The 27,054-nt window shown below is 42.7% G+C and overlaps 1 protein-coding gene across 7 annotated transcripts in view; it reads right to left on the reverse strand.

Annotated features, from left to right (window-relative positions):
- The window catches only part of RALYL (RALY RNA binding protein like), a 247,227-nt gene that overhangs the window by 21,789 nt on the left and 198,384 nt on the right, over window positions 1-27,054 (reverse strand). For all 7 annotated transcript variants that reach the window (XM_077932886.1, XM_077932885.1, XM_028736598.2 and 4 more), the window contains 3 exons: window positions 17,676-17,751; window positions 13,973-14,005; window positions 1,454-1,501 (listed from right to left, as the gene is read on the reverse strand). In XM_077932886.1, coding sequence (XP_077789012.1) covers window positions 1,454-1,501; window positions 13,973-14,005; window positions 17,676-17,751 — 157 coding nt within the window. The remainder of the gene's footprint in view (window positions 1-1,453; window positions 1,502-13,972; window positions 14,006-17,675; window positions 17,752-27,054) is intronic.

A 27,054-nucleotide genomic window follows, 5' to 3' on the forward strand; every position in this document is an offset into this window, starting at 1 on the left:
ACACTTACTTAGGAAAGTCCCACTGAACTTGGAGGGACTTGCTTCTGAGAAAAACAGGGTTGGAATGAATGTGTATATGGTCATTTGAACAAAAATTGCTTAGCTGCAGTATAGTTAATACAACTGCAGCTTTAAGTAAACAGGAGGCAAGACATGTATTTCAAGGATAAAGAAGAAGAAGAGTTTGGATTTGATATCCCACTGTATTGCTATCCTAAGGAGTCTCAAAGCACCTAACAATCTCCTTTCCCTTCCTCCTCCACAACAAACACTCTGTGAGGTGAGTGAGGCTGAGAGACTTCAGAGAAGTGTGACTAGCCCAAGGTCACCCAGCAGCTGCACGTGAAGGAGTGGAGACGCGAACCTGGTTCACCAGATTATGAGTCCACTGCTCTTAATCACTACACCACACTGGATCCAGGAGGATGTAGGAAGGAGGGTTGCCCCAATTTCTCATTAATCTGCTATCATGTCATGAAGCGCCTTGAACATTTGGCTCCTGAATATATTGCAATGGAGGAGAGTTTGAAGAGGTGAAAGGGCTGCTCACGTTGTTATCGTAAGTACCAATCTGAAAAAGGCCTCTAAATTCTACCCTGGATGGTAATAAGTTCTTGACCAGTTTGCTGGACATTCTCCTGTCCCCCAGTAGGCCATATTATTCTCTGTGAAATACGTGGCTCTTGGCTTCGTTTTCCAGATTTCCCACTTGGTTTCGTATTGCAAAAGTGTGCTATAGATTAATGGGTGACTTGATGGCAGACAGCACGGACACTTGTGGAAGACGTTCAGCCAGAGCAGCACCATAACAAGCTGCTGCATTTCAGATGAATTTTCCAATCTGGATTCTAAACTAAGTCATGCTGCAGAGAAATACTTCGAGACCTGCATCTTGAACATACCTTAATAGTCCATATAACCTGAGTCTCACAAAGCATTTTGCATGGAGTGAGGACGTCAACACAGCCACATGAAAATATATCAATAAATGCCATCTTAGACTGTTCTCAGTGTGGGCAGCCTGTTCCTGTGGATCATCTTCAACAGCAGCAATGTGTCTTAGCTGCTGCAGCTGGTCAACAGCTCCCTTCCCTTCTCATCCTGTTGGAAATGTTGCCTTTCATGCTAATCCGTGGCCCACTCCTCTCCCTCCACAGTGACATAAAGGCACCAGAGATGTGCAGAATAGTACCTCCAGTCAAAGCTCTGATTCCTGAGCAGGATTATTCCAGAAACTAAAGCCTGTCATGGTGCACAGAGCACCCCCAAAATGGAGCTATCATCCTGATATGATGTAATCTGAATATAAACCAGAAATGCAAACAAGCAATAAAAACAAGCTGAGTCCTATGAGGAAACAAATGCAAAGGTTTTCCGATCTGGTTATATGAAAATATGTCAAATAAGGAGCATAATATATGTAACCAAAGACAGTAATAAGAGCTGCACATACCGATTGTAGAAATCATCCCTGTAGTAGTCATAATCAAAGACATAGCCACTGCAGAAAAGAACACAAATGAATTCATGTGAGGTGACATGACTGAATTATCTGATAAATAGCATTATGTAACATTTTGAAATTACAATGCTAATTCGGGTCTGCATCTCTGGAGACTGCTTCATCACTGTTACTTTTATTGACTATTGTTTGGAAATATTGAAATTTGAGTCTTTGAACTAGTCACAATCTCACTAAAAATGCAAGGATTGCAAGGTGAAAAGGAAACACTGGTTTAGATTTGATTAAAAAAAAAACACCACAAAAAATCCTGTTGTTATTATCTAATTGCCAATGTGGTGTAGTAGCTAAAGTGCTGGGTTCACTCAGCCACGGAGCTCAGTGGGTGACCTTGGGCCAATGACCTTCCTCTTGCCTAATGTAACTTGTAGGATTGCTGGTGAGAATAAAATCATGTACAGCACCCTGAGTTCCTTGGAGGAGCAACAGAATGAAAATGTAATTAATCATAAGAATGCACAACACGTACAAAGAGATCCAGGAGACATCCCAGTTCTATAAATAAGAATAGCTCTGATGACACTTAGCAAGACTGTTCTGCTATAGTTACAGCAGCACCCTTTGCTTGCTTGATATAAATCAAGTCTGCCTTATGCTACTGAATTTTATTTTCAGTCTCATTATATCAGGTTATTATCAAATATCAAACTAATCTACACATTAAGTAAAATCAAGCGGCAGACTGAGATGATAAGGAAGGGCCAAAGCTCCGTGGTGATCTGTACCCTGCCCCACTCCAGTTGGAATGGAAAACTTGAAGAATCTCAGGGATAAGAATTCTGCAAAACTCAAAAGCTATCATTTGACTATCACTGGAAGCATGTATGGTGGTTACAATTTGCATGCACATTACACACTTCCACACAGAAATGTGGCGTCCAGATCCCAAGATATTTTTCTGTCCCTCTATTATTACTGTACAGATGGGTCACACCTACCGCTTTTCAGTGCTTTCGGGAGTAGTGTACAACATATGCACATATTCAATTTAAAACGGTTCTATGACAATTAAACAAGATACTCACTTAACTCAGTTCTAATTTTGGCCACTTTATACCTACGTAGCATAACAGCACTGGAGAATGATAACGACTGTAATAATAGTCATAATTTATAAGGCATTTGAAGAAGGCAAGTGCTTAATTTTTGTGACCTCTCACTAATCCATCTTTGTTTAGTGACCCATAGAATGAAAAGGTTTTCATCCTAGCTAGTCCAGCATCCTGTTTTCCACAGTGCTGGAAGCAGGATCTGAGTGCAACAACACTCTCCCACTCTTGTTCCTAAACAACTCAGAAGTACACAGCCTCTGATGTGGGACATCATGACTAGTAGCCATTGATAGTCTTATTGTCCATGAATTTGTCTAATTCCTTTTTAATGCTACCCAAGAAGGTGGCCATTACTACATAACACACTACTGAATTCCATGGTTTAAATATGTGTTGTGTGAATAAGTATTTCTTTTTGTCTCTCCTCAAATCCCCCACCAATCAGCTCCTAGTATTATGTGAGAGGAGCAAAACTTTCCCCTATCCATTCCCCCCCCACACACACCATGCATTATTTTACATACCTTTATCATGTCCCCCAACCCTTACTCATTTTTTTCTAAACTAAAAATGTTGTAACCTCCCTCCATAGGGGAGTTGCTCAGGCCCCCTGATCGTTTTATTAATCTGCACATTTTCCAGCTCAACAATATCCTCTTTGAGGTGTGGCGACCAGAACTGTTCATAGTATTCCCAATGAATCCCAAAAGCATAATATCATCCAGAAAGCATAATAGACCTAAGCTTTTCTGAAAGGAGATGCAAGACAAATGCCACGAAAATGAGTTATAATTGTAGGCAATCTTGTTTTAGTTTAAGCGACTGAATGTTGAAAGACGTAGGAAGGCCCCTTTAAAATGAAAAAGGTGTTTAAAGTGAAATGAAGCTAAGTGTGGAGAAATGGAGGAAGTATTATGACTAAAATATAAGAAGAAAAGCAGTAAAGATGTAAAGAATTATGTTTTGCAGCCTAATTACTGTGATACGGATCCAATGATCTCATTCAGTCGCCATGTGAAACGAGAGTTTCATATGAGGCAAATGAGCTGCAGACAGCTTCAAGTTTGCATACTCCATCTCCTCTGTGCCCCTTTAACAAGGCTGTGAGGAGCGTGGAGCTCTTGCTTCCATTTTTGCTTAGTGCATAAGCGTTATGTTTATCTTTTTATCTTTAAGGTGTCAGGAGAATCTGTTGTTTTTTCTCCAGCCTTGGTTATCTTCCTCTAGCAACTCAACTGTCCCCTTATTTCTCTCTTCTCAAACTCTAGGGGACAATTAGCCACCAAGACAAGTATCATAAGGGGGAGTGTGAGAAGTGGAGTGTTTAACTCATGCAGGTGTGATTTTTGCATTTCTGTATGTATGCTTTGCTGTTGTTTCTGTTCAGTTTTAAATTAATTATTTGTATTTTACGCATTGTGACCAATTGTGACGGCTTATAGCTTTTAACAATAAAGATTTCATTCATTCATTCATTCATTCACCCAAGGAGAGATGAAATGAGCATAAACAAGAACTTAAGAAAGTATCCAATCAGTTAGCGTCTGACATGTTTCTGATGCCTGCAATACCTTGGAAAAGGAAAGGAATGGTGTTACATGGAAGCATGCAGAAAAATACTGTATAGCAAAAACAGCTACAATACTGTTACCAAATACCTGTCTGGAAAGGCCCTTCCATTTAGCTCTTTTTCATATGGGGAGTGCCATGTATAGCCACACTCTTATTCTGTTGTATTTGGCGGCCAGGCCAGGAGAACAGGATTTCACCCTTTTGCCAATATGGAAATAAAGCTGACCTCTGTGTGGAAACTGCAGAACTGTATCTTTTGGAAAGAGCTGCTTTGTTTACTATTGAGCACTGTCCAACAATTTTGGGAGCAATAAAAGCTGTTTCCTACACTCTTCATTAATGCCTTAATGGGCTTTTTAAAGAAATGCTTTTGGTCTCCTTTTCAATAAATGAAAGTTACCAGGTAATAAACTACAATAATTATCATCTCTAAACTACACCTTCCCTATTTGTCTCTTATCCTTTAGTCGTTGTGCATGATTAAGCACACACATAAAGAACTCTCTGAGGATCAGAGACATGGAGGCTATTAATTTATATTTGCAGATATGCACAGCATTACTAACATTATAGCTTTGTTACATGATGAAGAGCTGCAATTAGCCCAGATTTTAATATTTAAGTATTTTATGCTTCTCTATTAAGGAGGGACAATCCTTATTCAAGTGAGAAAACATCTATCTATGGTAAGATGGACTTTACTCACATGGACCATAGAAGGGATTACTGAGCTCCATGCAGGAATTTCAGGGATCTAGCCTAATGAGCTGCCACTATGTACACTAGGTTTCAGAACCTGTTTCAGGTGCATTTCACAACGCAGGGGATCAGCTACAGTTCTTCAAGCAGCTTGTCCACATCCTTAGGCTGCAATAATCTAAACTGATTCCGTATAGATGGAACAGACAGTACTCTAGCACCTCCACGGGAATTGCTATCACTGTGGTGTCCGACTCTGTCAGAATCTGAGTGAATTTATCCCTAAAGCATCTTGCAAAGTTGTTACAGCTGGCCTCTGAGAATGACAGAGCACCGCTTTCTTGGCCAGCTAACAAAAGCCCATTCACCACTCGGAAAAGCTCTGCTGGATGGCTACTTGCAGATGCAGTGGTGGCAGAAAAGTAAGCTTTTTCCACTGCAGCTATGGCCATGTGGTAGGTACGATGGTGTGTCCTCACCCACGTTTGGCCAGGTTTGGACCCAAGCCTTATGCCATCCATGCTTTAGCTGCCAACCTTCCTGTTTCATTGTATTTAGATGACCTGTTGCAAAGTCATAGGCTCTTGAAGATCTCCAGTAATGGACAGCTCAACACCCTTCTAGGGTTCCACTGTCAAACTACTCTTACCCTCAAAACATTCTTCTAATGTTCAGTTGAAATCTATCTTTTTTATAATTTAAGACCATTAGATCAAGTCTTGTCCTCTAAGGCCTAGGGAATGGGTCTTGGAGACCTTTTGTTCAACTGCATAATATATCAGAAAGAACAAACAAAATTATGGGTGGAGTATATTGTGGAATGCCCACCTCCTCCATATTCCTTGAAATGACCCCACATCTCTGCCAATGGCTTCTATGTTTAGACCCTGTCATTTGCCTGCCTCAGAGTCTGTGCCACATCCAATGTGTATTCAGGAAAGCACTCTTGTCAAACTGTATAAATGCAGGATTGATTATGTGATTTATTCGTTATGTGCTATATGTTGCTGTAGTGCAGTTTGATATGACAGATACAGAAGACTTTCATTGACAGATATAGGAATAAGTGATGAGCTTAAGCCATGAAATGTTTCTGCTGCATTTCATGTATGGCACCTTGATAAATTAAAATTATGGCTGCAGCAGCGGACCTGAAAGAATAATCACTTTTTGAGGACTAAAACAGAATTCCGGAAACACACTGTACTCCCATGAGAAATAGTAGCCTGGGGACTACTGAATGGAATGTAGTGGAAAAGCACAGTATGTTAAACAACCATGAATTACAAAATGATGGTGTCAGAGTGCAGAAAAGTGGGAAAGCAAAATTTCTAAAGAGGGGAAGGATCTTTCCTTTTCAGTAGTTAGTTAAAGCAAGAAACAGACTGCCTTGAAAGGTGGTAGAGTTCCCTTTGTGATACTGGAGGCTATATAGCAGGGGATTACAGAAATAAATGGTCTGGTAAGACTGCTGCTTGTGAGAATAAAGTTTATATTTTTCGCAAACTAAGCCAATCTGAGTACAAGCTTACATGTGGCTATTATGGAGCCATGAGTTCAAGAGGTTAACAAAAATGAAGGTCCAATGCTAATTGACTTGGAGAAGAAGCAGGAAGGAAGTAAAGGCTGAGAGAAAAAACCATCTACAGAAAGTTACTCAAGAAGGAATCAGCAAAGGAAGAATATTTATTTAATATATTTATGTTTACCTCTTGCCTTTCTCCCAAGTTTGGATTGAGGGCAGTTTATAACATTTAAAAACATCAATTATAAAATGCGGAATTATAAAAACAAACTAGTTAAAAGCAATAATTAAAATTGCAACATATTTAGAAGCAGCAATTAAAATCTAAATTTGACAGCAGCCCAGTGATCAGCATCATCTGCACCTTAGTTTCCAAAGGCCTATTTGAATAGGAAGGTCTTAGCACACAAGCAGAAAGATAACAAAGAGGGAGCCTATCTAACCTCTCTTGGGAGGGAATACCACAAAATGGGAGCAACCACAGGGAAAGCTCTCTCTTGTGTCACTGCCAGCTGTGCTTCTGATATTGGTGGGACCAAGCAGTGGCGTAGCGTGGGTTGTCAGCACCCGGGGCAAGGCAAGTAATTTGCGCCCCCTAACCCGTGGATTTTAGCACTCGAGTGCGAGCGCGCCCCCCCCCAGATGTTGCGACCGGCCCCCCCTGACCCCCCCATGCTACGCCACTGGGGCTGGGGGTGAGCGAAGGAGCCAAGGACACCCCCCCAAAGGCTCAGCAGGAATTTATTAAATTTATTATTTGTGGAGCCCCCGTGGGCCGAGGCAGCCGAAGCCCCCTCCCCTCGGGCGCCTCCCCGCCCCCTCCTCTCCTTGGGCTGTAGGTGGAGCCCGCGCTCCGAGGCGCTCCAGATCCGGGCTTGGCGAGCGCCTCTCCTCCTCCCGGCCGGGTCCGGGGGCTTCCAGCCGCGCTCCGCCCTCGCCCGCCCCCCCCCGCAGCTGAGACTTGCGCTGAGAGCCAGAGCCAGCGGCGCCCCCTTCTGCCAGGAGACCCTCGCCCGCCCGCCGGCTTCCTCTTGGAGGGTTTTGGGGAGCGCAGGGCGCGGCGAGGCCCCTCGGAGCTCTCCTCCCTCCCAGTCGGCAGAAGCAGCCGCCGCCTGTGGCTGGGCCGAGGGGATGGCAGCGGCGTCGGGGTGCAGAGGCTGCCCGTGCCCGGCCAGGCGTCGGTGGCGGCGTTGCTGCAGCGGCTGCTCCTCCTGCGAGCAGTGAGTGGAGCGCAGCCGCAGCGGCGGCGGTGGGGGGGGGCGCGCGCTAGGGCGCAAGGCTGGCGGTGGCGGCGGGGAGCCCGGCGGAGGAAGGAACTTGTCCCTTCCCTCTGGACTCGCGCCCCCCCCAGATGTTGCGCCCGGTGCGGCCGGCACCCCTGGCACCCCCCACGCTACGCCACTGGGACCAAGAGATGGTGCTCACCTGAGGCCTGGTAGGTTCGCATAGGGAAATATGATATTTCAGGTAGAACAGGTTACGTTTCTGTCTGTCGCCTCTCCAGAGATTCAGATGACTTACTGTAAGTGTTGCTGCTTTAATCCTAACAGTTGAGAGGCCACTTTGTAAGAACAATCCCATATACAGTACTTTACGGTAGTGTGATCATCTAGTCTGGAGGTTACTAGACCATGAATGATATATTCACCTCCCCTTCTTTGTAGGTAATAACAAGGCAATCAAAAGTATATGTGCTTTTATTATACTTAGGTACAAAGTAACTTAAAGCATTTAAGTCTCTACAACTACTCAAGGCAATGCCAGTGGACACACCATTGCTTTTTTATAGTCTTTTTGAATCGAACCATCACAATTTCTCAGAACAGCCTACAGCAACCTACTCCATCTCCCCTGAACTGCATGAAAGACTTGAAAATGGTAACCTCTTCTCACTTGTGATATGCTTGCGCTTTTGACCTCCATTTGTTCCCCGTTTTCTCCCTGTAAGAGATCGTTATCTTTACTCATCAACAGTGACCTTAGAGATCTGTTGTGTTTTCCATGAATGCTCTGCACACCAAGACAGGTTTATAGCTTGTAAAGTATAACGTGGAACATGAAACACGTCCTTCACTGAAACCTAAGTGCAACCAAAGGGTATTCTGAACTCCATCAACTTGGTAATGGCTTTTTTGTTTTATATAAAAAGTAGATTTTGCAATGAAACAAAGCTTTACACATTACTTACAAAATGGCACCACCGGAAAGGCAAAGAAGGAAAAACTTAGCCTTAAGGGATGATGAAAGGTGACTTTGCCAGTACGGTCTGATTCTGCTGAGCTTGCATGAAATTCAGGTCTGGTGGCAAGCGCCACAAGGAATATTAACCTTGCATCAGTACTGGTTATCATTAATACATAAATTTTGGATTCTCCTTTTATTTTAGAAAATATAAATAAACAAAAGAGCAGAGGAGGCAGTCTTCTACAGGTGTTTTGGCAATATTTGGGGGTCTCAGAGGTGTATTTGTCTCTGACCTAATCATGGTATACATTTCAGTATCAGATCAGGAGTGTGGTGCTGATAACACCAAGGTTGCAGGTTCAATCCCCATATGGGACAGCTGGATAGTCCTGCATTGCAGGGGGTTGGACTAGATGATCCTCAGGGTCCCTTCAACTCTACAGTTCTATGAACTTCTATGAAGACACATCCTTTTGCAAAGACCTTTGGCACTGGAGGATGAGATCAGAACAGCCTTCCCATTGCAGTGCTAATCTGTTTCCAATTGCTGTTGATTTAGTTTAATTCATGGTTTAGTAACGTAGGAGTATTACACATTGTATTCGGCTTTGTGTAACCCAACCTGGTGTTTGGTGAAGGTTCTAAATGCCTATAAATAAATCAAGAAAGGAAACAGATTTCTTGATCCCTTCCTGCCTTACAAGTTCCTTCCAGTCACATCCACACCACACATTAAAACACATTATTTCCCCTAAAGAATTCTGGGCACTGTAGTTTATTAAGGGTGCTGGGAACTACAGCTATGTGATGAGCAAACTACAGCTCCCAAGATTCTTTGGGGGGAGCTATGTTATTTCAATGTATGGGGTGGATGTGATAAGGTAGGAGAGGGTGCTGAACAAAAGTACAGCGCTCTCCTGTATACAGTTTCCTTGGAACCAGTTGAAAGTATGTTTTTGGTTTAGCTAAGAATCCAACAACATTTCAGAAATGGAAAGTTAGTTTTGGTACTCATTATAGTTCCATCCAGAATTCCTCTGCATTTGACACCACAGTGTGGAGACAAGAAACGGATTTGTCAGGTTTGCCAGTTGATTGTGCATTTTGCTCTAAGCAAACATAACTCAGTGTGTGACTGCAGACAGGGTTTAATAAATACAAGAATACAGGAGAAAGCATTTTGCCATTAGGTCCAAGTCTTAACTTCTACCTAGAGAATAACTCTGTGGTGGTGTTAAACACATCATTAGAAAGTACTCTAGAGGTTTTTAAAAAAGTTAATAGCAGGCATGGGGGCTCCAGATTCTTATCAGGACTTCAGCTCACAATGAGAAGAGAAAACTATGCAACCACACACCCGGCATGTATCTAGATTCAGGTAGGTAGCCGTGTTGGTCTGACGCAGTAGAAATATATACATAAAAAATAAATAAAAATGTTGTGTGCATGCACACAAAAGCTCATACCAAGAACAAACTTAGTTGGTCACTAAGGTGCTACTGGACTATATATATATATATATATATATATATATATATATATATTATAAAATTTCTCCTGCATCTATCTATTACTGTTAGACTAAAGCTCTCAAAAATGCTAATGGGACAATAGCTCTGTGTGTTGGCTTCAGGCTGTCCTTAAGTGCCTTTTTGCCTGGCTGAACTGCCGCCGTGAATGGTAATACCTCTTGCTTGTATGAAGGATGTAGACAGGCATGTTTGTATGTGTACAACTTCTGCATGTTGTATGGGAGCCTATTGTACAAGTAACGAGTTACATATGTGAGTCCACTCTGTTCTCCCTCTAGCCACACCAGCATTGGCATAAACCGTTCCAGACTCTGCATTCATCATGTGAGGCCCTTCTTAGTGTGCCTCCTCCATGTGAGATCCGGAGGGTGGAAACACAAGAACAGGGCCTTTTCTGTAGTGGCTCCCCAGTTGTGGAATGCTCTCCCCAGGGAGGGTTGCCTGGCACCTTCATTATATATTTTTAGGTAACAGGTGAAAACACTCCTTTTCAACAAGTCCTTTGCCTGATTAATAATCTACAGCCTTTTAAATGTGTCTGTGGGAAGGAAGGGGTTATTATTTCATTTTGTTTTAAAACTTGTGTTTTTATCTTGTATTTTATTCTGTGAACCGCCCTGAGATCTTGTCATGAAGGGTGATATAACAACAACAACTACGATGATGATGATGATGCAGATGTTTGCTCACAACAGCCATTTGGATGAAAATGGTTTCTGACCCCTGGGCTAAATCTCTTCTCCCTGTGTGGTAATGAACCCTCCCTCCACTATCCAATAGAACAACAACAACCCCAACATGCAGCTGTGTGATGCCTAGCATTGATTCATTTAGTGTTACACCTACTTTTCCCCCTTGCGCAGAAGACACCAGTGTGACCATTAATACTTCATCTATACAAGTCATCAGCACTTGACAATCCAGTCAGAGCTAAATTAACTCTCAGAGAAGGCAGCAGGAAAATAGGAGACTTGGAAGGCTGAGCCAGCTCTGAATCATTTGTCAGTATTCTCACACTAATGAAAGCTGCTGCCAAGATAGTGCTTTCAGTTTTCACCTTGCAAGCAGCCGAGAAGAGCTTTTCACAAACCCCTTCACCGAAATGAACGGGAATCATTCTGAAACAGGTCTTTTTTGCTCATGAAGCCCACAGAAGCTGCTTTGCAATTGCAGAGATCTGCTGAGGCCTTAAGCAATTTCTTACTTAGCCAAAGCACCCAGTAAAAGCAATGATAATCTTTCACTAGTCATGATTACTCTTATAATGGGCCCTTAATGAAATAAGAAGGAACAGGTTGTGTTAATTAAATTGCAAACATGTAATGGAATTTTTATCTCCCACTTGACTTAAAATAGACTTAAAACACCAATTCCTTTTCAGTCCTGTGGTCAGCAGAAGCTACTAATATATCATTTACCATCTTGGTTCTCCCCCCTCCCCATTTCCAGTATAGAAACCTGGGTCTGACAGGAGTGGGGGCTCCAAAACCTCTGGTGAACACATTTGGGAAGGCAGGTTTAGAGCAGATGAAACAATACATACATCTAAGATGTATACTGAGCCAGAATCATCAAACTGTGCACATAATCAGTAAACAGAGCTGATTTCCTTGTATAACGGCATGAGGAGCCTATGTCCCTCCAGATGTTGCTGGACTCCCAAATCCCACCAGCCCCAGCTGAAGTGGCCAGCTGTAGTCCAGCATTATCCAGAGGAACACAGGTTCCCAATCCCTGTGCCGTGGAAAGGAAGGCATGGATGTGGCCATTGGGCAAAATGTTCCACTATCACTGTTGGCAGCAGGATGCCTCTGATTATCAGTTGCTAGGAATCACAGGTGGGGAGAGTGCTGTTGTGCTTGGGTTCTGTTTGTGGGTTTCCCATGAGCATTTGTGTTGGCAACTTTGAAAACAGGACACACTGGAACAGTTGGGCCTCTGGCTGGATCTAGCAGCGCTGTTACATTCACAAAATGGCAGTGAGGAAAAATGTTTTGGCCACTTTTAAAGTTAAATTTTACCACCGCACCTGTATTTTTATCTGTTAGCTTCCTGTTTCTTTACTCCTACGCATAGTTACTTTGAGATCTTCATCGGAATCTGCTATGATATAGATGTGAAAACACTCACACCATCACTGCTGTTAAGTACAGCCTTCTTGTCTCTCTAACCAATCTGACCGGCTAAACCTTTTGCAAAGCTAATTTGCAGGATTATTTTTGGTAATCTTGGCTCAGCCTTCTCACTTCAAACCTATTCACCTAAAGCGCTTGTTGCTCAGAGACTGATCCACTAAAGAAAGCTACCCTTTGTTTGAAGTATAGCTTCTTGCCTAGTGCAATATGACTGCAGGTAACCAAGTCTCTTAAGGAAACTTCCTTCAACGGCTGCCTCTCACTCTTCTTCAAGTGTTGGGGAGATTTCAGAATAAACAGGCTCCCATCTGTACTAATGTAAAAGGTTTCCACTTTAGAACTACAGGGGTGCAGCTGTAGGCAGCTTGGCTTCCCCATGGAAGTGGAGCTGGCTAGGGCTGGAGTGGTTTTTCACCCTCCTGCCTCTGCAGCCAATGAGACCTGGCTTAATAGACTGCAGTATAGTGCAAACATAACTTTTATATGTACTGGGAAACAAAAACAAAAAAATTGAATGACTCGCTTTATTGCAATATTCGGTCTATTGCAGTGGTCTGGAACCAAACTCACACTATCTCCAAGGCATGCTTGTGCACTTCGGGATATCTGAATCTGTAGGAACTGTGGCGTATTCTAGCCATGTATAGATAAAGCAAACTGGGATCAAACTATGATTTGATATTCTGGTTTGTTAACTAAGCATAGGTAGAACATGGCACACTTCCTTAAAATTGAATATCATGGGGAAGGAAGTTCAAAATAAAAACCAGCAGCTTTAAAACAGTGTTTCCCAAACTTGGGTCTCCAGCGGTTGTTGGACTACAATTCCCTTCATTCCTAGCTAGCAGGACCAGTGGTCAGGGATGATGGGAATTGTAGTCCAAAATCAGCTGGAGACCCAAATTTGGGAAATTCTGCTTCAGAACTTCTTATTACATGTACTTTGGAATAAGAAAGGGGAAGATGGAGCACTTGAGTCAAGGCTTATGTAGGCTCTGCTAGATTCTGCTAGGTTTCTAGAATTCGGTTTTACATCAAGTGAAATATCACAAAAAATGCAAAAATTAACTGGTAAGGAAATGGTTGTCTGTATGCAACTGCAAAAGAGCACAAGCAAAAATATTTCTTTGGATAACACATACAGGAAAGAGACAGAAACAGAAGAGGAAAGCAATAATGTAACCAATAAAGGAAGGGGACGTGATCCTATGCTCAGTTGACTTTTTCCATTATGAAGAGTATTCAGGATATATATTAAGGTCACACAGAGGAAAAACAATTAGCTAGGATGTTCATCTGATCATATGTTTATGGCTAATAAAAGTTAATGAAATTAGGAAAAAAATACATTTCACTTCCAGTAAATCAGAGAAAACATCAGGCCAGTACGAATGCTACTTAGATTGCTGCTAAGTGTACTACTAAATAAACCAGCATAGCTGCTCACTTTGTGATTAGACCTTCAAATTAAGCAAGACAATGCTGTAGTTGGAAATTGAACTACACCAGTTATGTATAACTGAATAGTTTCTGAGAAAAATCTCCAGCCAAAGTGTGTGTGTTTGTATCTATGTGCAATACAGTGCTTTTTGTGATCACTCCTCTATCCCTATTCCCCCAAATTTTAATGAGTGCCACAGTAAAGCAATGATGGTACTAAACCCTAAATCTTGTTGAAGAAATTAAGAGAGCTGGGTATCCTGTGAAATTAAAAACAAAACTACAATACTCAGCTACAGGTTCTTACTCACCCAACAGACAGGAAAGGCTCCTTCGATTCAAGTCTGTTAAACAAACAATACAGTGAAATAGTTAAATATATTCAAAGAACACATTGATAACATACTGCACAAGGTTGACGTTGTATGTTGTAGGGGAATATGTGGCCCACCAGATGTTGAATTCCAACTTCCATCACTCCTGACTCTTGGCCATGCCAGGTGGATCAGGTAGGAGTTGCTGTCCAACAACATCTGCAGGGCCACAGGTTTCCCACTCCTGCTTTGGGCACACAGGAGGGCAATGCCGGGCATCTGCCTGGACCGAAGTCTGGCAGAAGATCACGACCATCACCAGAACGCCATCTTCATGATGGACAGAAGCACCCAAGAAAATCATAGGCAGTGTGAGGGAATTCTTCTTTGCACGCTTGAGATTTTCCACTTTCACCTGGCATCTACATTTCCCAAGGGTTCCAAAATCTTTGACCCAACATCAGTGGACTTCAGAAAGGACCTTCTACACACTGTGATATAGTGGTTAGAGTTTTTGATTATGACAGGGGAAACCCACATTCAAATCCCCAGCCAGCCACGAAGCAGGGTCAGTCTCTATCTCTCTGTGTTGTGAGGATAAAATGGAGTGGCAGAGGGCAATGTATATCACACCTTGAGCTCCATTAAGGAGAAGCAGCCAGTAAATATAAAAAAGAAAGAAAGGAATACAAAATTTTGTAACAAAGACCAGCAGGAGCAAATGGACAGTTATAAAGTTTTGCAATGAAGGCAAGAGGGACAACTTCAATATTCAGATAAAATATATAATTGGGGGCACATTTCTCTGAAAGAAAGGGAATGGGGGGGGGGTATGTGTGATGACCTATGGATAAAGCACTGAAATTAAAAATCTGGTTGAAATCCATTCTCAAGAGTTGAGATTCAATTTGCTCAAAATACAGCTGCCCTCCATTTGACCCTCCCTTAGTATATTTGACTAAATGGTTTTAGGTGATTTGTAGTGATACAGTAAATTACTTCAAAGAGTTTCAGGCAATAGAGGAAAGCAATTATCCATTGGCCTTTCATTTAAATTGCTCTTTAATTTAAATTAGTAACTTAGTGCAATGAAACTAAAATAAAGATGTTAAAACTGCAGCGTTACATGGAAAAGAATAAGCTCTAATCGTGGGGTTTATTCACACATTAGTCATCACCTCTCAGCACCCATAATTGTGCAGGGTGGTTCCTTATGAAGAGCAATCCAGCATAGCTTTCTTTCCATTGTTCTCCTGCTGATAAAGTGTATTCTCCATTACACTTATGCTTTAATTATACCGCTTTTAATTTTATCTGCCAAGTAAACTTGTAACGTCATTCAAAAACAATATACATAAGTTTACTACTCTCTATATAAAGAAGATAGGTATGACTAAACATAGTAATTATCAAGGGTTTTATGAGTAGACCTTTAAATTTAATAAGGAATATTAATATGCCGCTGCTCCTTCACACATTAAATGCTTTTATTCATGACACCTATGGGGTTTCTTAAGTATGCTCCATCACTGTGCTGAGACACTTGAAGAACCACACCATCTGCAGTCACCTTGTGCCCCGAAACCTCAAATGCCACTTCACATCACTAAGTATGAGACGCCAGGGCATGGGAAGCCCTCAAGCAGAGAGAATTATTGGCTAGGTATCTCTCATGTTGCAGCACCACTCAGATCGTGGATACGGTGAGGAGCCACAGTCACCAGGCCAGGTGATCTGAAGAGCCAATGGGATATTTGCTGGCCTTATACAATTGTTGCATATTGAGTCTTCATCATTCAGTGCTAGGCTAGACTTGCAGCTGTCATCATCCTGCCCCACGTCTTCCTTTTGGAACTTGGCCATCTACTTTCTGTGACAACATATCTGCCTGTGGTCTCTCTGACCACTGTTGGCTGCTTTGGACCCGGACTTGGAGTTGTCTCTGGCCCCCTATGTTAAGTCAATGCTCTGGCTTTTTCTCTTGGCCTGACATGGGCTATGTACTCTTACCTCTGTCCCTTCCAGCCCTGGTCTTGCAAGGCCTTGACAGCAAGATGCCACCAAGAGAGGGTGATCTGCAGCAAAGCAGCTACAGACAGGGTTGTTACATTTTGTCTTGCAATGCCCCCACTTACCATTTCCTCTCCCTACACTAGCTCATATTTTGAGATGTTTACCCCACCCACCCACAGAATCTTTGGTGAAAGGGAGGACTATAAACAATTCTGATAGATAAATAAATAAAATAGGTTTCTGAGTATTCTAAAGAAGAAAGCAGCCAAGCAATCAATAACCATCCCTGCTCTGTCGTATTTTAGTTTATTTTGCTCTGAACACCTGCACTTGAAGATGATAAGGTTTGACGGATCTCAGCTTTTCAGCAACAGATTTGCCTATCTGATGTCTTTCACAGAATTGGATCAATATGGATACAGCCCTGAGATCCACAGCAATAGTAGGAGGAAATATACGTTCAGCTGTCATCTTCAAGTACTGCTTTCCTAGCTACATCAATACTTATTTGGATAAAGCTGATGCCAGCTGACCTTTTTCTACCCTGCATCAACAAGCTGTAATGAGCCCATCAGACTTGGCATAGCAAAACGGGGCTGACTGTTCTAATGCAAACAACCAGTGGCACTTCAGCACATGCTTACTTGTACGTAATCAAAAAACAATAGAAGGCTGCCTTCCTAACACCCCTAAGATAGAGATTTTATGTTTGCATTCCTCCGTCCTCTGCTAATATTGACAAGCAGGTTATGAATTGTGCTGACAAAATGCAATTCTTGCTTATTATGCAGCAGCCTGTATTGTCCTTATTTTTAAGAGGGCTGGGTTCAACCAGGAACACATTTTCTAACAATTCCAATCCAGAGATAATGTCCGGGATCCAAAGAGTTACTTACCCTCATGAGAGGACTTCCATTAATTCAGACTTGCACTACTTTTGCATTTCTCCTGGTCTAAGTTCACCCAACCAGGTTAACCAAAGCCATGGGTGCCAAACTCAGACTGAAACTGGTTTGAAATGGATCTAGATAGCAGATGTCATCCCAGAGAGTCCGGAATTAGTTGACAACCACTTGTTTGAGCACCTTGCCACCCACTTTACTCCAGGATAGGGTTTGTGTGTGTGTGTGTGTGTGTGTGTGTGTGTGTGTGAAAACTGATTATTTACCATGAAGGTTCTTCTGGGACTAGGGAGCCCTTCAAACACCATGGCTCTAAATTGTTTACCCCTCAATAAGACTAATTAATATGCTCTGTTAAAAAGAAAGGATTTTACCAAGCCCTTAAAATTAGACCCGCTGCCATAAGGACAACTGTGTACATATGGCTGACTTTAATATGTCCTAAAGGGCACCAAGAATTGTTGGATGATATGGTGGGACTCTTACTTAATTCCCAAATATTCACAGATGGGTTGTAAGATGCTGCGTGCAGGTGGGAACTTGCCCTAGTCTCTGGTGGGAAAAAGCCACAATGGAGTGAATGTTAAGTTATAAATAGAAAAAGTGAGGCAAGGAATGGGTGACAAAGTTGCCGTCATTTAGTTATTCATTTTCTGGCCAGGTTCCTGTGCCAAGGGATTACAAGATGGACCCTTATTTAAGAGATAATTTTTCACCGTCATGAGGAACATACCCTGAAGACTCAGAAGCTGTTCCTAGGTAGTGTAAGGAGCAGATGAGCCTACCTGTAGAGAGCTGAAAGTGGCCGCTTGTTTCCAGGCTTAGGTCTGTATGGTTTGGGCTCTCCTGCCATGTTGATGTCTGAAAGCAAACATATTGTAGATCTAAATTAAAATGTACTGCAAGGGGGGGGGGGAGAGCTTGTACAAAATAATTTGTGAAATGGAATGTTAGAAGAAGGAGAAGAAGAAGGAGAAGGAAGAGAAGAGTTTGGATTTGATATCCCACTTTATCACTACCCGAAGGAGTCTCAAAGCACCTAACAATCTCCTTTCCCTTCCTCCCCCACAACAAACACTCTGTGAGGTGAGTGAGGCTGAGAGACTAAAGAGAAGTGTGACTAGCCCAAGGTCACCCAGCAGCTGCATGTGGAGGAGCGGGGAAGCAAACCCACTTCACCAGATTATGAGTCCACTGCTCCTAACCACTACACCACTTGCTCTTAGCAGGAGTAACTCCACTAAAAATTCCAATCTGTTCATTACTGCCTGTAAATGAAACCCAATCCACACTTCCTACATTCTTCCTATGTCCCCAGCTCTTTCTGACTCTTCTGCCCACTTTGTCCTGTCATAAGATCTTCGTTCTGTCTCATTCATAGGAACGTTGGGAAGTTGACTAGGACAAGGTGAGAATAATGGTCCATTTCCTCCCCCTTTTATCTCCTTTGGCTGACTGTTGACATCTGGGATCTGGGCCTGAAGACATTCCCATTTCCTGCCACCTGATCCTTTTAGCGAAATGTCAAGGATTGAACACGGGAAACATATATGAGCTGACATGTGAGTCAGACCATAGTTTGATCTAGATCAGCATTGGCTACACTGATCAGCAGAAGCTTTCAAAGGTTTCAGATGAGGATATTTCCCAGCCTTACCTGGAGATGCTGGGGATTGAACCTCAGACCTTCTGTATGCAAAGCATGTGCTCAACCACTGAGCCATAACCCTTCCTGGTCCTTCTACTTGGTGGCTTCACCTGTTCCTCTTTGCTGCTGTTCATGCATGGAGTTCTTTTGGAGGTGGATAACTTTTTGACCCAACAGACCAGATCCTTATCTGTCCCAATTGGCTGTGGCCCAGCTAAGATAGGCAGGGGAGGCAGCCCACCTGCCAATCACCCTGACATCATTATGACATCAGATGATGAACGGGGAGTTGTCCCACCCAGCAGCCCAAGTCCCTTGCACAGTGCTTGTGAAGCTACCTGACAGCCAGCTGGTGGTTGGGTGCTTGGGAACTGCGCAAAGGGCTTAGACAGCCATATGCTCACCACTTGGGAAGTGCTGAGCACAGGGCTTGCAAATATATTTTCTGCAGAGATCAGCTGTGTTATTGAGTTCTCTGCAGGCAGCTCAGTCATGCAGTTCCTCAGCAGATGGAGGGGGTGACTTCAATCCCTTCTTTTTGCAAGGATCAGCTGTGTGATCAAGTTGCCCACAAGAATTTTGATTGCATAACCAATACAGCCGCATCTCCGTGTGCCCCACACCTGATAGAGCATAGGATTTCAGGTGTAAGGTAGGTCGACATTATTTGGGAGAAATGGCCTCGCAGGCCAAATTGAGACCTACTAAGCCAAATTTGGCCCACAGGCTGGAGGTTTCTCATCCCTGGTCTAAATAGTATACCTGACTACCATGTCACCTCTCAAAATTTCTGTATTTCCTCCCACCCACCCCAGACAGCTTTCAGCTGCTGCTCTATCCCAAATATTATAATCACACCGGATAAATGCGCAACTGAATTGACCCACATTTCTGAGGTGCAATCCTCTCTCTCTTATTCATATTCATTTTTCAAGGTTTTTTTGGTCTCTATCGTTTTCTTTTAGGTCATTTTCTCTTCCTTCCTTTACTCTCTGAACAGGCATTGCACACTGGCGTTTTGAAAATCAAATCATACAAAATTCCAAAATGAGTTAGTTTGGATGAAGCAGTTCTTTAATATATTGACTATTCATATCACAAACCACTTAAGCCAAAGTACTTCTCATTCCATTAACTTTACGGGACTAAAGGCAAGTAATCATCTTAACTGGCTTCCACATTACCTCCAAACACTATCAGTCTTTTTGTGCCTGTGTGTTTGTGGAATTAAGGAAATTTACGGATTGCCCTGGGGATTGGCTTCCTTCAACTGCCTACAACAACCATTTTACAAGAGGCAAAATGCAGCAGCAGATGAAACCCAGCCCAAACCTCTCCATCTCTTGGGATTATTCTACCTGGCCGTAGGCACTTTCAGAGAGGTGATCCCTCTCTAAGAAGGGCAGTTCAACTTCTCATACCTAGTGGGCCACAAGAGTACTTTGACACAGAACTTGAAGGCCGCACAGTGCCTTGTCACATGGTGGTGGTGGGGAGTGAGGCCAAAATTTAATGCCCCACCCCCCAGCCCTTGCGCTGTCTTCTCAAAGATGGCTAAGTGAGGTGCTGAGCTTTGGGAAGGAGACACGAGGTCCTAGAGCACTCCCACCTTCTTCCCAAAGCACTAACTAGGTTTTGGGATGGAGGAGGGAGGACTCTATGACACTGTCAAGGCCCTCACACCTCCTTCCCAAAGCCCAGTGCTTCGCTCACCTGGCTTTGGGAAAGCAGTGAGGGGGTTGTGTGTGTGTGGGTGGGCGGGCGGGCAATGATGCTGTCTAGGACAATGATGCTGTCTAGGGCCACCAAAAATGGCCCACACATTGGACCACCCCGACTTGGAGTAATATGCTCATCTAGAGTCATCCCATTTTAGCAAAAGCTGAAGGGAAAAAACTGAAAACAGACCAACAGTGCGTGGTGGCAGTGCAGTTGTGGGGGCCGTCATTTCTGACTATTTCCCAAGCGACTATTTCCAAAGATGCATGAAAATGCACAACTTGTAGATGAAACACACGTCCTGGAGATGGCATTATCTTTTAATATAGCATTCATATAGCTGCCAAAGAAAAACCAGTAACGTCTATCTGAAAGTCTAGCTACATTCACATCTTTTACCTGCCCATAGATCACCGTCACTGAGTTGTATTTTTGCCTGTCTCCCATTTCCTCCTAGACCTGCCTCATGAATGCATTAAGGACACAGATCTATTAATTTTAGTTGAGCTTTCTTTTTCAAGAGTCATACTAAGGCAAATCTTTCTGGCAAAGGAAAAATAAATACTGTCTCAATTTTTTTTATATATATACAGAGAAAATTACTGAAGAAGTAGGGAAATTACATCCCTACTCTTCTGCGTACACTTCAGCCCCAAAATTAGTTTAGGAAAAGCCCCACAATATTTTCCCTGTTCTATGACCAATGTCACAGTGTTAATGGACTTTCTAGAATTCACAAACAAAGGAGTCAAACTAACGTCTCCCAAGGTATTTTGCCTTTATTTCAATGCAGCAGAGGCACTCGGAGCCATTTAAATTGCGGCAACTTAAAGGCAAAAGGTAAGGAGTTAAACGGACCTTCCTCAGTCAAACTAGCAGTCCCCGGCATTTTTTTATTTATCTATCAACTGGAATATGTTTTTATCCCACCTTTCCACTAAAGAAAAAACACGTTAGGAAAATATGATCATCAATTTGCATACGTCATGCATAGCTTGCCCCCAAGCCTAAAAATTAGCAAATATATAGGATCCTTCATCACCTATTCCACTTTGGTTTTTTAAAGCATTTTTTAAAAATCACAGGAGATTGCTTGTTTATTTGGAGTTTTATTTTGGTATCAGGAATCTAGGTAAAGGTAAAGGGACCCCTGAACATTAGGTCCAGTCGTGACTGACTCTGGGGTTGCGGTGCTCATCTCGCTTTACTGGCCGAGGGAGCTGGCGTACAGCTTCCGGGTTATGTGGCTAGCATGACTAAGCTGCTTCTGGTGAACCAGAGTAGCGCACGGAAATGCCATTTACCTTCCCACTGGAGTGGTACTTATTTATCTGCTTGCACTTTGACATGCTTTCGAACTGCTAGGTTGGCAGGAGCAGGGACCAAGCAACGGGAGCTCACCCCGTCGCGGGGATTCGAACCGCGACCTTCTGATCGGCAAGTCCTAGGTTCTGTGGTTTAACCCACAGCGCCACCCGCATCCCCTTATCAGGAATCTAATGGTACACTAAAATAATACCACACTGAATGCACTGGCAAAGCACCCCTGCTCATCTGAAGTCCCATCAGTGACACCAGCCAATTAAGAGATGGGCATGGTTAGGGGAAATGGCCTCAAGGACCAAACAGGACATCCTGGTGGGCAATGACTAGTCTGTGGGCTGGTGGTTCTCCACCCCTGAACCACTTAATCACACTGGGGCAACATGTCTCACAATGCTGCTGCAATGACTTATCAGAACACTGCAGTTTGCCCTACCCAAACATGCTGCCATGCGAGCTGACAGGGCTGAGCCATGGCATTTTGCTACAGAAGAGCACTGGCCTGATGCTTTTACATTATGCTAACAGGCAAATTCGTCTCGGCAAAAATGCATTGAGATGGTTGTTACACAGATCTCTTTGCTTCAGTAAAGAAAGAGCAGTCATGAGATTTCTGAAGTTGGTTTTATTATTTGCCATGCAATCTTCAGCAGTTTTAAGATAAATGTGTTATTAAATGAAAGGTCAAACCGCTTCCTCAGTTTTAAATATGTACCTGAGATGCTTTCAAAAGTATCTGTTTAAAAGAGAAAATAATAACAGTAGGTAACCCCCTCACAGTATTGCAGGAAATGATTCTGGGATGTTATCACCTGTGCAAGGTTTCTGTCTGGATTCCGGAGATTGTGGACTATAATTAAAATGGAAATTTCATCCTGTGATCTTTTATTATAAATCCACTCTCCCGCAATATTTTAATATGGCAATGTTAAGGTCACAGATTTTCAGCATTTTGAACTTCTAAAGCTAAGCTATATGTTGGGAAGGAGAGGGGAAAGAAATTAAATACTGAGGAACTTGCCATGGGGGGGGGGAATCTCTGGGGTTGTAACATTAGTCTCAATATTTTTCTCCTATCAGACTTTCTTTCCATTCACAGACATTTGACCGGGTCACTGTATTCTTAGACATTTTCACATTAAAGGTTTCTTTGGCATTTTTATGTCCTCTGGGAACACGTCAGCACTATCTTGATGTTTATGTCTTGCGGCTCAGCGTTTATAGACTTTGATCTGTAAAGCTGAACATCCTCTGGGTGTTTTTCTTCTGACCTAGCCAAACCAATACAACTGGCAACGCACTGGCAAGGCAAAGCACAGTTGGTGTCAGACTGAAGGGGGACAAAACGAGAGAGGTCAATTCACAAGAGGATTTTACTCCCAATACAATTAGGCCTCAGATAATTGCAGAGCCAGGACAACATGGGGCATTTTGCTGGCCCCAGGAAATCAATCCTTCCCTTGGTTCTGGATTTGAACCAAGGAAAAGTGGGGGTGAATGGAGGTGAAGTTGAAAGAAAGCCCAATTTGTGACATCACACGCATTATAGGTGGCCACAGGGCAAGACTGTTAAGGCATCTTCAAATATCTAAAAGGATCTACCTACCTATCTATATCTATCTATCATCTATCTATATCTACCTACCTACCTACCTATCACCTACCTACTATCTATCTATCTATCTATCTATCTATCTATCTATCTATCTATCTATCTATCAGCAGTAAGAGTTGTTCGACAGTGGAATGAACTCCTTCTAGAGGTTGTGGACTCTCCTTCCTTGGAGGTTTTTAAGCAGAGGTTGGATGACCATCTGTCAGGGATTCTTCACCTGCCATCCTGCATTGCAGGGAGTTGGACTAGATTATTAGGGTCCCTTCCAACTCTATGAATTGTATGATTCTATGACCTGGCAGCAACACAGAGATGCATCTACCTTTCAGGTTCTCCTATTTTTAGGAGCATGATGTTTCTAAGAAAACAGTGGGAGGATGATAATCAAGGACCCATATACTTTCTTTTCAACACTATGAGTGAATGACCAGGGTAAACGAAGAAAGAAAGAAAGAAGGAAAGAAGGAAGGAAGGAAGGAAGGAAGGAAGGAAGGAAGGAAGAAAGAAAGAAAGAAAGAAAGAAAGAAAGAAAGAAAGAAAGAAAGACACAAAACATTAATTTACATAATCCACAGAGGCACACTTGCTGGCTCCAATCTGCATAAGGGAGCTCTTTCTTTCTTTCTTTCTTTCTTTCTTTCTTTCTTTCTTTCTTTCTTTCTTTCAGTACACCCAGACTGTGAAGCACCTTCAAAGGTTCACTTGCCCCCCCCCCCGGCTTGGCCTTCCACCACAGATTAAGAACTTCTTGTTAGGAAGAGGTTTGGTCTTTATAGGTTGTACTGTACTGCGTGGCCTTCTCTCAGCTGCTGTGCAATCCTTCTGTCTCCACAGCGAAAACTCAGCAGCCAGAAGGAAGATGCTTTGCCGAAAACTGGCAACAAACTCAAATTAACATTGCTAGTAAAGATCTTGAACCTCTCTCTGTGTCACACAGTGTACTTCCTGTACATGGTTGGGATAAAAATAATTTGATTGCTTGGTTTGCTACTGGATCTGTATCCTCTCTCCTGCTGAAAGTAATTAGAAGCCTTCTGTGTTATTCCAGCTACAATTATTATTATTATTATTATTATTATTATTATTATTACTACTACTACTACTATTACTACAGCAGGTTTTGCCAATGCCCTGCACAATAAAAGCATGGCTTCAATAGCATAAGAAATTATTTGTTGCTATCACCTATTAAAGAAATGAAATTGAACCATCATGTGAATCTGCAGGCATGATTTATTTTTTTCCCCACCCCAAGGAATTCTTTCATTCCTTACCTACAGGAACATAAATCAATTTCGTAAAGAGCCTGGCTAAGCATATCTTGTGCAGTTATATATTTGTATGACTTACAGACTCTCTCTCTCTCTCTCTCTCTCTCTCATTCTCTCTCTCCTGAGTCAAACCATTAGTCTATCTAGCAAAAAATGAAATAAAATGGTAGGAGACCTCCCAAGTTCTGAACTCTGCTACTTAGGAAACTTTTGCAGGCCAAGAGCCACGTTCCATTCTGGGTGACCTTCCAAGGCCCACATGCCAGTGGTGGGCAGGTAACGCCATGCACTCATACCTCCCTCTCCACCCTCTATCTAGATAAGCAAGGGGCATGATCAGAGTTTGGGGACACATTACAGCCAGGGAGAAATGCTCATGTTGCAAAGCAAGGCCAGTGAGGAGGTGTGGTCTGGGGAGGTGGTGGGCCCTAGGAGAGTTTTGAGGAGCAGATAAGAGAGGCCTGGAGGGCTTCATTCAGTCCCTAGGCCTGGGGTCCTCGCCCCTGCTTGAACTGATGGAAGGGCCTGAATGTGGAGCCATACACAGGCAAGCCATTTGGACCCCAGAATTACGCCCCCTTTTGATGAACTCAAGAAAAGCAATTTACAACGTGCTCCTCAGTCTGAAAATGGCTACCAAAATAGCTTTGTTTGATCATACTGAAGGAATGGTTTGGATTTCCTCCTCTCCAAGTCCCCAGGCAAGATATAAGTTTAGGAATAGAGTTGTGCCAGAATTTCTCAGAACACATTGCTCCATGAGAATTATCCTTTTCATGCCTCCCTCTTCCCTGAAGAGTGCAATTTTGCATAATATGCTGTGCCTCTCTATTTGGTGGTCATCTCCCCACTCCACCCACTAAAAAACATGCTCTACAGCGATGCTAAGTGTCGGGCACTATGTGCTGCTACTGCAAAAAGAATAAAAAGAGGGAGTAAGACCCTTAAAGAAAAAAGGCTGCTACTGCTGTTGATAAGCACCCTTTGCCCCCCAAAAACTGTTGAAGAATTTCTCCCTTGGGAGAATATTCAGTAAAATGGTACCCCTCAATTCTGCAGCCAGCAAATAGCAAAATGAAGTACAGTTGGACTTTGTATTTAATAGAAGGGTTCAGTGAAGAGGTTGGGAACTAAAAAGAGGACCAAGTCATGTTGCTAACACATAAACTATTTCAGATTCATGTTGTTGCTTTGAAAGTGCTTAGTATGGTCTATTAGTCAGCACTCCCCTTGCAATGTGTGATGAATCATGACAATGGCAGACACAGTTGCTCCATCTTAAACTAGGACCTTGTGTAATTGCTGTTACTATTTGTTATCTAATGGATGATGTCAGCTAGGCCTCTTTTCAAAGACTAAAGTGCTGAACAAGTGTAGAAACAGAAATGTGGTTTACAAAAGAAGACTGCCTTGTCTTTTTGGATGTAAAATAAAGTAAAGCAGGGTAACAAATGTCAACATTGGTACAGCTATTTTGGAGCCACAGTTTATTTAAAAATGATATTTGGGCCAATTCTATATGAATCATCAAATGGAAGCTGAATGTTGACAGATAATTTAGTGCAAATCTATCTACATTATACTTAAGTTACATCTGAACAAATCCAGAAAGAAGTTTAAAGTTATATAACTTGTCCTTTTTATAGCAATGTTTTATGTGCTTTGTTGCTATTGCTTATATAAAGATGAGAACATTCTTCCAAAGATTACCTGGATCATCAATTCCATAGGTACCCTGGGTCATCACTTTGTTGCATGATAATGGAGTGGATGATGGCCAAAAAACTCAAGTTCAATTCAGATAAAATGGAAGTTCTGTTGGTGAATAGTTCACCTGCCCAAACTAGTGGTGTTCTCTCTGTGCTAAACAGGGTTATACTTCAAAGTATAACAAGACTGCAGACTGCGGCTCATTGATCCATCTTGTGAAAGATAGATCCATATGGGGTGCGGGTTGCCTCTGTAGCACTTGGTGTGGCGCTTCTGTTCTCTGTAGCAAGAGCTCAGGCAACAGCTGCAGTTCTACCTGGATACATATAGCTTGGCCTCAGTGTGACCCATTCCCAATTATTACTGATTAAATTTGTATACCACCCTTCCTCCGAAGATCACAAGTTAGCACACAACATAAAATTACAAAATGAGAACGCAAAATACAAATAAAATGAAAACAAAGCAATAATGGTCATAGAATGTTCAGCCAAGCTAAGGCCTGGTTATAGAGAAACGTTTTAACCTAGTGCCTAAAGATATGTAAAGAAGGCACCAGGTGAACCTCCCTGGGGAGAGCATTCACCAAATGGGGAGCCACCGCTGAGAAGGCCTGTTATCGTGTTGCCATCCTCCAGACCTCTCGTGGAGGTTCTCATGAAGAAGGGCCACAGGTGTTGATTGCTGGGTCCGGGTCAGTTCATATGAGGAGAGGCAGTCCTTCAAGTTATTGTGGTCCTGAGCCACTGAAAGCTTTATAGGTCAAAACCAGAATTTTGAATTGGGCATGGAAACTGATTAGCAGTCAGTGCAGTCAGGCCAGGATTGCTGTAACATGCTCAATCTGTTCTGCCCTGGTGAGTAACCTGGCTGCCACA

Source organism: Podarcis muralis, chromosome 8 (assembly GCF_964188315.1).
Source record: "Podarcis muralis chromosome 8, rPodMur119.hap1.1, whole genome shotgun sequence".
NCBI lineage: Eukaryota > Metazoa > Chordata > Lepidosauria > Squamata > Lacertidae > Podarcis > Podarcis muralis.